Source organism: Hippocampus zosterae, chromosome 15 (assembly GCF_025434085.1).
Source record: "Hippocampus zosterae strain Florida chromosome 15, ASM2543408v3, whole genome shotgun sequence".
NCBI classification, from domain to species: domain Eukaryota; kingdom Metazoa; phylum Chordata; class Actinopteri; order Syngnathiformes; family Syngnathidae; genus Hippocampus; species Hippocampus zosterae.
The window spans coordinates 10,145,986-10,156,800 of record NC_067465.1 but is presented as its reverse complement, the minus strand read 5'-3'; the positions used below and the strand labels follow the sequence as shown (position 1 = coordinate 10,156,800).

Below are 10,815 nucleotides of genomic sequence, written 5' to 3'. Positions count from 1 at the left end.
AGCAACAGTAAGGAACTTCTATTGTCAAAATAGCCTGGCTAGCTATACAAAATAATTCAATATGGCAATAAATACAATTATAAAAAAAATCCTCTCACTGTGCGGCCTGGTACCAATCGGGGGCCAAGGACCAATGGTTGGAGACACCTGATATAGTGGCCAAGGTTTCATACAGATCGATATTGTTTTCCTAAAATAGACGTAAATGGTTTTCATGTAATGATACGGTGTCATACAGTGGACATACTGTGTAGGTTGTTCAAAAAATGGGCAGGTCAGGTTTTAATGGGACAGTGACCATTAATTGCTGTAGGAAAACTGTTTTGAAATACAACCCCCCCACCCAAAAACAAAATAAAACAGAATGTGTTCAACATCAGTAGTTTCACTTTAAATATGGCATTAATGAATGTTCTTTAAAAAAAATATTTGTATGATATATGTAGCCGTAAAACTTTCTTGCTTCAATAATTGTAGGGACATGTTTTTCCATCACACGGCGATACATTCTGATTGCTTCTGATGTCTCGACTCCTCCTTGATGCATCCTTTTATGAGAGATGTGCCGCCGTTTAGCAGTAAAATGCAAATAAATAACATTCGCGTGTCGCTACACATTTAAATGCCGGTGTGGACATTTACAATCTCCCTGCCTGCGATGAAAATACATTTTTCAGCGCAGAACAGGTATCTGCCTACCAGACAAGCATAATGAATATGTTAAATGTGGTTCATTCTACCAGCAGATGCCATTGCGGAGCATATTTTTCCCGTGGAATCCCTTAAAATCAACATCCTGATGAATTTGAGGATTGGGGCTATTCAAACAGCCACAGCTGCGAGAGCAAAAAAAAACCTTCCTTAATTCCATATTTCACACACAAATTCAACCCGTCAGAGAGGGGAAGGCTACAGCCAAGGCCAGTAACCCCGTTGGCAAATTAATCTTTCCCAAGATCAAATCTTATTGCTGTGAATATGCCCATGTTGAGGTGAAGTTATGCGGTTATGTAAAATGGAAATGCTCCCGAGACATACATCAATTATTTCACAGTTTGATATTGCACATTCGATTTTTGGGCCTTTTTTAAATAATGAGATTGTGACGACTGGTTCATATATAAAGCACGTGATTATAAAATGGACATACCGGTCCATGATTTTTACATGCAGATGGACATGTGGTATACATGTCAAAAGTAGAAATGCATGCTTCTCATAATGTGGACATACTGCACAGTGCATGTGACAGCGTATGCATAAAATGATGGTTGGTTTTCAAAACATGTACATTCAAGGTTTCTCATGTCCCAATCGATTCACAAAAGGACTGCTCCGTTTGACCCAGAAGGAGTTTTGACTCTCATCCGACTAGTCTTCATCAGTTCAATTGCACGATCTGATGAATCCTTCTTGGATATAAGAACCAAATAAATCTTCTAAGACAAACAGAGCAGTCCAGGAGAATAAATTCCAAAATGTTTAAACCCCCTCCCTCCACTACACCTCCCCCCACTACCCACCATTGTAAAAAAGGTCATAATTGTGATTGTGTATGTGGTAGTGGGTTATTACGGCCCCTTGGTATTGATTTGTCAGCACTCCAGAGAGCAGAGTGAATGAAGGTGGTGTTATTACTCAGGCCAGAAAAAATGCCAAAAAGCTGTTGTGAGATCCTGAAATCCGCCTTCAAGCGATCGATGACGTCGCCCGTGATTGGCTGCAAGTTAAAGTTCATTTCACTGTGAAAAGAACATGAAGTAATGGGGGCACCAGTTATTCCACGCACAGATTCAATGAAGTGGCCAGTGCTCCCGCCGCCGTCTGGAGACTTGAGTTGACTTTTGCTTAGCTCGTGTCCTCCAAGTGCAGGCCGTCTGATCACAGTGCCGAACACTGCTGTGATGTAGTAACACAGATAAGCATGCGCGAGATGAAGCTTTGCGGTCGTGTGCAGGGGTCAATTTGACCTGGGCCAGAAAAGGACATTAGACATTTTAAAGATTTTTTTTTAAGTTGATATTTTTTCACCAAGTTTTACAACTTTAACATGGGTCAGTTTGACCCACTACGCAGTAGAAATATATATATTTTAGGTTTTTTTAAAACATATTTTTCACTTGAGTTTTTAACTGTAAAGTTGACTTGGTACTGAACAAAAGCATCAATTTCAACAAATATTTATCCTTGTTTATAATTTGTTTTTGCAAGCTTTAAACTTTACAGTGGTTCAATTTAACATGCTATATTAGCAGTAAAATGTTTCAAATGTTTTTTGAAATGTTTTAAACTAACGGGTCAATTCGACCCACTGTACAGTTTAACAGCAAGCATCAATTTCAAGAAATGTTTATTCTAATGGAAAATCTTATTAATATTGCATTTTACGCATTTAAATGAGTCAATATGACCCTGTACATAGAAGATTAGTCAGTCATTTATAAAAATGTAGCCTAGAAAAGGTGTGTGTGTTTTTTTCCCCCCAAAAATGTTTAAAACATAAAAACTTAACAATATGACCTGATTCATAACCTTTGGTTTAATATTGGTCAATTGAAAAACAAAAACAGTCAAATATTATTTGAGTATTTTTTGTTCCTATTTCTAATGGAAAATAAATAAATAAATAAATAGCAATGAGTTGAAAACGAGTGCAATTGAAGGCTCATCAAATTGCAACTCTTCAGATATGATCATTAATAATTGCCAATGATTTTCTTTGCCTTTGGGATTTTCTGGACTTTATTACCACCGCATCGGCTTCTCATTTCCTGTCCCACGCAGTCAAATCATCTCATCATCTTTCTTTGGTGCCGCTTTCCTCCACGCCTCCAATAATACCATTGAAAAAGTGCGGCGGCCATTCCGAGTGAATAAGTCATGAACGTTAACAAGCGGCCGTGGAAATTGCAATAAAAACACCCCCTAAGCCCTCCCTCTCTTTTTTTTCCGACGGAATCATTTCAAGGTTCACGCGCCTTGTTAATTTTCCGCCGATGTGTTTTTTTTGCACGGCTGACTGCGGTGATGCGGAAGTAATTACTGGCGTATGCAATTTACAACAACATGGAATGAAATTAGCTATTTCAAAGCCTCCATTAAATAAAAAAAGGAGCAAATTGTCTCACACTAATTCCACAGTAATCCAATGGTGGGATTCAAAAGTTTTGTGACAAATTGACTTTTCATGGTGGTGTATGAGATGGTGGCGTATTCCATCCCTGGAACATGACAAAGTGTTGAGTCCCCAACCCCATCCTGGGCCTACGAAAAATACTACCCCCTCATAGCATGGTCTTCTTTTGAGCCCCCCAATTATACCGTATGAGCAAAATTTCGACAATTTGTGTGTTTAGACAAAAGGATATTCATGATTCTAATTTTACCAATCAGTTGATGCAGAATCCTGAAAGCAAAAACCTCACTTTGCTTATTGCCACTAAGATGAGTCTCTAAGCAGGAGAGGAGAAACGGCAGTAAAACAGACCAAAATCCATATGTCAGGGGAAGAGGTTAGTTTTACACGCGGTGTTTTAACCATATGTCGTGAAATACGTCTTAAGTCAAGATTCACAAAATTCTCAAGCGTTTTCCAATCATCCACTGACATTGTTTGTTGCCCTTGCGCTAGAAATTTATAAAAGACCATGGACGATGGGAACTATTGTCGAAATGTAGTTCAGGGTAATTTTGGGGGCCAGAAGAAGCTAGGAAGGTAGTACTTTCTAGAGGTCCAGAAACTGCAGATTTGAACATACTTAACTGGAACAGTTTTGTCACAGGAACTAGAAGTATCAATGGCTTCTAGAGTCTCAGGTCGGAAGGCTTCTTCAGTCAAATGCTATAAATTCTTCAGCTATGACATTGTTGCCCTTTTGTCTCTGTTCTTGCCTTTTTACTGCAAGCTTTTGAAGTACCATTTTGTGTCGGAAGCACAGTCCTCAAAAGTACCTGGTTCCAGGGAAAATCCCTGTTTTCAATTGTTTGAATGCTATACTGCTATTAGCTGATGATGAGACGGATGTAATTATTTTTTTAAATTACAAATTGTCTATTTTTTTCCCGGCAAGCAGCAGTGGAGAAAGAGCAAATGGCCCAGAGAATGTTTGGCTTCAAGTTAACTGTATGTGCGTGAGACACATGCAGAAAATGATGAACAAGCAGAGTCGATCTTGTAAATGATGCCAGCAGCTGCTCGGAGAGCTTTTAAAACCGAGGAAACTGTGACAATTTATCATCTTTTTTACTGGCCGACTACATTGGATTCATTTGCAGTGTGGACATTTTCAGCAAATTGAGTACTGCTGAAAAAGGAACGTTAGATGCCCCGCCAATGTTTAATATTGTATATTACAGCAACAACTGGATTGGCATTTATTTTATTTGTTTAATTTTTAAATCTTTGTTTTAGTACAGCTTTTAATCAACTGGCTATAGCTATTTTCTAAATTATTTTAATTATATCAATAAATAGAAGCAATATCATTAAAATACATATGTATACTCAGTACATTTGGAATGATTAATCAAAATCATTTCAAATTTAATATTCCGTATTTTCTCCCTCATTATTAGGACACTGGATGATGGAATTTCTTTATTCATATTCTGTCATACCATCATCGTTATTGGTATTTATGGTACATATAAAGGAGTTTCGGGCGGCCCGGTAGTCCAGTGGTTAGCACGTCGGCTTAACAGTGCAGAGGTACCGGGTTCGATTCCAGCTCCGGCCTCCCTGTGTGGAGTTTGCATGTTCTCCCCGGGCCTGCGTGGGTTTTCTCCGGGTGCTCCGGTTTCCTCCCACATTCCAAAAACATGCGTGGCAGGCTGATTGAACACTCTAAATTGTTCCTCGGTGTGAGTGTGAGTGCGAATGGTTGTTTGTTTCTGTGTGCCCTGCGATTGGCTGGCAACCGATTCAGGGTGTCCCCCGCCTACTGTCCGAAGACGGCTGGGATAGGCTCCAGCACCCCCCGCGACCCTAGTGAGGATCAAGCGGCTTGGAAGATGAATGAATGAATGAATAAAGGAGTTTCATTCTTATAGTACACCTGCAGCATGCTTTATATTAGGAGACGAATGTCAGTCGAGACACATGCAGCGCAAGTAAGAAGAGCGCATGCGTGCACACGTGATCTGCTGTATAGGAAGTAAATAAAGCGTCTTCCCGCGTCGTCGCGCGCTTTCGAAACGCGGCCTAAATGCAATTATTTAACAAAATGGACGAGCTTTATCTGGATAACATCGACGAGTACGTCAACGACCACGACAAGATCGTAAGAACGATTTTGTGTTGCATACTGTCACGTTCCTATTTTGTATTGTTGCAACGTTTCAAGTAATTGAGCTTCGGCGCGTAGCTGACAAATGTCCACTGACAAAATTGACAAAATTAAAGTAAATCTCGATAGAATGCCGTTCACGTGGCGAGTAACCCACGTTGTTCAATATCATATTGCTTTACAGAATATGTGGTTTATTTCGGCTTCGATTTCATCTCTGGAAACGCATTAAAACAGTAGAAAATGACACTGAACGTTGACTGTGTGTATTGTAGCTGACGAATGCATGAATGAATAATGCGTCGATTTAAAACAAAGCCCCAGAGTGCTGTTCACAAATGTCATGAATTTCAACGTTTTATTGTTTTGGGGGAATCTAACTCGGCGTTGGCTTTATCTCAGAAAAGACGTTGAATGGGTATAAAATGTCACGAAATGCCAACAATGCATCAGTTTGTAACTATTGTTTTACAAGATAGAACAACTTTAAATGGAATAAACTAGGCTCAAAATGTTGATTTTAAACGTCCCTTCAATGGCAACAAGACTCGTTGCGGTATTTCCATGTTTGGTGTGGTTTAATAACAATAATGCTTTTTTACTGATGAACAGGTTACATATAAATGGCTGAGTCTCACTCTTGGAGTTCATGTCAACACAGCTAAACAGTGAGTCTTTTCCCTCTCTTTGACCATAAAATGACATGAAAAAACCCCCAAAAGCAATAATTTATTTTATTTTTCTCTACCCAGAATGCTCTATCACTACCTGGACCACAAGAGGAAGGAGAGTTCAGCTCAGCTCCATGCAACTTACTTCGTTTCGGGAAAGTGTGTGGACAATGGTCACACGGTGCGCTCAAACAACTCAAATCCTATGTGTTGTTTTATTTGAGTTTTTTTTTAATGATTTCTGATTATTTACTCAAATATTGTTTCTTTATCAGAGTCATAAGGCGTCAGTGGTGCGTGAGGAACAGCTGGAAGGTGTGCCATTTCATCTACATTTTAGGAATCTTGTAGATAAAAATGTGCACTCATTGTTCTTGTTTGTTTTCGCAGAATTCAAGTCCAAGATGAGTTTGATCGTAAGCGTGCACGTTTACAGCGTCCAGAAAGCTCTGCTGCGGGACAGTGGACCACTCTATGCTGTCGACTACGACGCCGTCAAAGACAACCTCCTCAGCTGCAGCAAGTAAGTCGATCTCAATAGCTCATATTGCAGGGTCGCTAAAGACTCTTTTTAATGGGAATACAAATTAGAATTTGCAAGAATAAATCAGGATCCTTTTAAATCAAGGTCAAAATATTAAATTTTACACCTTATCTGATACACTACCCTGTTGAAATGCCATAATTAGTGACATTTTCTTCGGGTATCACAGGCAAGGAAAGACAGTTTTATTGATGTAGCACATTTCATACGCAAGGCAAATTATCCTCACCAGAATCGTGGGCATCCTGTTGCTTTTCCCAGCTGTCTTCAGGCAGTAGGCGGCATACACTTGCTGCCAGACAACTGCAGGACACACATGGACGAACAACCATTCGTGCTCAATTATGTGTGTTCAGTTAACCTATCATTGATATTTTTGGAATGTGGAAGGAAATCAGAGTACCCAGATAAAACCCATGTATGCATAGGGAGAACATGCAAACTCCTCCTTGGAAGGCTGGAGCTGGATTCCAACTCTCGACCGGTGCATTGTTAGGCAAACATGCTCACCAGTCTCCCACAACGCCACAATAAACAGCGTTCCCCTCACAAAAGATGAGTCTTGTAGAGTTAAACTTTGTTTTAAACTTACTTTTTTTTTGTCTTGAATGCCACTATTTTTTTTACCCTTTAGACTGAAAAAAATCACTTGCATATGTGATGAGTTTGTGTTGTGTTTATCCACAGGTATAGCGCCATACGGTGCTCCAGTGCCATTCCCATGTCCTCGGTGGAACGCAACGCTCAGCAAGCTCCGCCTCCTCCTGTTCTAGAGCCTCAACAGAGCAAGAAGCCTTCCGCTAATGGAGACACCACTTCCAAAGCCAGGCCGGCCAAAAGCATAATGGGAATGTTCGCTAGTAAAGCTGCGGTCACTAAGAGCCAAGATGGTGACAAAGAGGTGAAGTCAGAGCCTCAGGAAGCAGCAGCTGAGGTTTGTCCCCCAGTAAACATTTATAAAGCAGTGAAATAAGTGGAATTGAATCCGCATGCAAACGTAACTTTGTGGCTGGACCAATTCCTTCTGCACTGAAGCATTCCAGCAATGCAGTTTGAACAAAGCAAGTTTACTCAACTGTAGCTTACCTAACTATTTTGCTTGCTATTGCATTTAAAAAAACATCCAGACTTTCAGTCGTAATCTTGACACAATGTTGCGCGGCTTTTGCCCATCCCACTTACCAGGCAGTTCAAGAGATTTAATAAGATTTGTTCAGAGGCAAGGGGGTGGGGGGGTATGGAATTGACCATATATGGACATATGGGGGTTCACCCCCACAAGCTCCCCGCACAACAGCGGCGGATTTTACATTTGAAAAATTACGTGGCGCCCCACCAAACAAAAATGTGACAAAAAGTAGATATTCCGATCTTGGACAAATGGACTTGCTTCTTGAATGTGTAATGGCTCATTCTGTCTATGTATGTGTATTCTGTCCAGAGCAACATGTGGCTACAGTAGTTAATTATGGACCTTCCACCATCTAGTGTAAGGATGTTTATTTGCACTGCCTGTCACTATATGTCACTGGCATTGATAGTTGAACAAAGATATATTGTTTTTTGTAAATACCTCATGTTCAATCCCTTATTTGGCAAGTCTGTCATATATCTTATTTATTTATTTTTAGGTGGATGTCCCCAAAGGAAAAGCATCGGCAAAGTCCAATCACATGTTGAACTTCTTTGGCAATCAAAGCATAAGTAAGTGAACATTGACTCCCGTTCAAATAAAATAAAAATAAAAAAAGAATCTCAAATTTAGAAGAGTGTTTTGTGTACCACACATTTAAACAGATGTGAAATACAGTGATCCTTTAGTTATTTATTTATTTATTTATTTATTTTTACATATACATGGAGTACAGGACTGTATATGTTGCTCTATGTGACCCGCTGTTGTTTTGCAGCTTCTCGTGGACCGTTTGCGGACTTAAGACCGCGATAAACGGGGGATTACTGTAGTTGTAAAAGGAAAAGTAAATTCTCTGGATTTCAGAGAAACAAGAGAAACCTGTGAAGGAGGAGGAAGAAGTAGCAGTGGAGTCCTCATTGGCGGAACCACGACAGCTGGAAAAAGTGCAAGTAGAAAAGGTCACAACGGAACCGCCAAAGTACAACAAGAAAAATTCAAGAAGGTTTGTAACAGTGTACAGTGGCCGGACAATTAAGTAGGTGCACACGGGTTATGCGATCAAATACAAAATGTTGCCAAATTATGTTCTATTTTTGAGGTTCCGTCATTTTGTTCAAACACTGAACATAGCCAGATTAGGATGTGACAACGGGGCTAATTTACAGAGTAACCACCCCCACACGCTTTCTCTGATCATTAATTTGAAGCTAGCGTTTTATAAAGCTCTAGTCACTTTCAAGCAATGGCTTAGATTGTTATGCTTGGCGGGGAGTATTATTTAACGTAGCTAAAGTGTACCGTTTTAGCTTGGAGATGAAGTGCTGCATCCACCAAGGAAAATGCAGTCTGTACTGTTCCTGGTTTATGTGTGCCCGCTTTCAAGACTTCAGAAGGATTAATAATCATGAGATTGTGTACCAAGTAAAGAGATTGCCGTAGTGTTTTGAAATATTACGGCTATGATCTCTTGCAGCCCATTAAATTTTTTCGTCTTCTTCCTGAAGCAAAACCAAACGTCTTCAGAGTTCTGACAGTGAGGAGGACAAAATGGAGAAGAAGAAACGGCGAAGGATCAAGAAGCCTGTGCCAAACAGCAGCGAAGACGAAGATGGTAAAAAAAAATCATTTTACCGTTCTGCTTGATTGGGCCGAACTGTTCCATTCGAGTCCTGTAGGTAGCCGTAAAATGGATGCCAAATGCAACCTGTAGCCAAGTTTTTTACTCAACTTCTGTAGTTTGGGCTCGAACACGGCCCTGGAGTAAGTTAGCTGTAACACCTAAGAGTATGTATGAAACAATTAAATGTAATTTAATACAAATTTTCTGAAAACTTGAAAATTAAATATATAAATATTTTTATAATGATTTATTTTAAGCAAATAGTGTTTATTGTTATTATATATATATATATATATATATATATATATATATATATATATATATATATATATATATATATATTATTTTTTTTTTACTCACTGATCTTGGACATGTTAGTATATATTCTGACACAAAATGGGATGTATATCCACAACAAATTGCGTGTGCCCATCTGGTCAAATTGTAGCTGCGTTCCACCAAGGTGAAATATAAATGTATCTTTTTGTATTTTCTGTATGATCAAAATCCATAAATATCCCAGTAAAAATAAGAAATGTCTGCAGTCATTCCAGATTCACCGCCACCAGCGGCTGTGAGAGAAACCTCACCAGCTCCCACCATGGAACCTGCTTCACATGTAAATATGACAATACCTTTTATGCCTCACTTGTAAATAATTCAGATAATGAAAAAAAATGTTTCTTTTATTACAGCCGGGACTTTCTGAGACGACTAAAATACGCAGGCGCAGACGTGTCCTGAAATCTCGAACCTTTGTGGATGATGAAGGTTGCATTGGTAAGAAAATTAAAAATGTCAACTTTCTCCCCGGTTTATATTTCTGATTCTCTTGTGTGGTTGCAGTGACGGAGAAAGGCTATGAGAGCGAGTCGTACTCGGAAGACGAAAGCGCCGCCAAGCAGGCGCCGCCAAAAAATCAGGCCAAACCCAAAACGTCAGTAAGCAACGAGAAGAAGAGTCAGAAGAAAACAACAGAGAACAAAGCGACGAAACAAGCTTCCATTATGGGATTTTTCCAGAAGAAGTGATGGACAAAAAACACAGACATGTACAAACACACACACACTCACACACTCAGTCTCCATAAACCTACGGTGCTGTCATATAATAAACACTCATGGAAAAATGTTTGTATTGTATTGATTGTCATTGGCATTTTTTTAGGTGCCTTTACACGAATGGATCAGATCCAGATTAAATATGATTGAATGTTTCTGGGAATGTCAAAGCCGATTCCATTCATTCATTCATCTTCCAAGCCGCTCGATTCCATTCAAATTGAATATAAAGACCCTGACTATTATGTATGGTTGTGTTTGCAAGTTGGGATCTGACACACAAGCACCAGCAACATTCAACACACCCTTGAGGCAAGAGCACAAATGAGTCTGGTCGAACTGGTCTTTCCCAAGAAGAAAATGATCTCTCGGGGCGTGGTTTAAAATGAAGAAATGGATAGAGGCCTCCCTTGCAATGTCGCCTGGTGATTTTTTTTGGCTGTGGCTCCTAAAGACAGCTGAGTCACAGTGCATGGGAAATATCCTCTTTGCTCGACA

The 10,815-nt window shown here is 39.6% G+C and overlaps 1 protein-coding gene across 1 annotated transcript; it reads left to right on the top strand.

Annotated features, from left to right (window-relative positions):
• Positions 1-5,117: 5,117 nt before the first annotated feature.
• Positions 5,118-10,387, top strand: pold3 (polymerase (DNA-directed), delta 3, accessory subunit). The gene is made up of 12 exons (XM_052087427.1): positions 5,118-5,279; positions 5,898-5,953; positions 6,038-6,137; positions 6,232-6,271; positions 6,347-6,479; positions 7,188-7,434; positions 8,132-8,204; positions 8,500-8,638; positions 9,141-9,247; positions 9,802-9,875; positions 9,952-10,036; positions 10,103-10,387. The coding sequence occupies exons 1-12, from the start codon at positions 5,205-5,207 to the stop codon at positions 10,285-10,287; spliced, it is 1,314 nt and encodes a 437-aa protein (XP_051943387.1). The 5' UTR covers positions 5,118-5,204; the 3' UTR covers positions 10,288-10,387.
• The last annotated feature ends 428 nt before the right edge of the window (positions 10,388-10,815 follow it).

What these genes read in the sequence shown, in the direction of transcription:
- pold3 (XM_052087427.1), top strand. Translation starts at nt 5,205, where the DNA reads ATGCAATTATTTAACAAAATGGACGAGCTTTATCTGGATAACATCGAC. An exon ending in AACCTCCTCAGCTGCAGCAA is followed by an intron (nt 6,480 to 7,187) that starts GTAAGTCGATCT and finishes GTTTATCCACAG; the next exon opens with GTATAGCGCCATACGGTGCT. An exon ending in CTTTGGCAATCAAAGCATAA is followed by an intron (nt 8,205 to 8,499) that starts GTAAGTGAACAT and finishes TCTGGATTTCAG; the next exon opens with AGAAACAAGAGAAACCTGTG.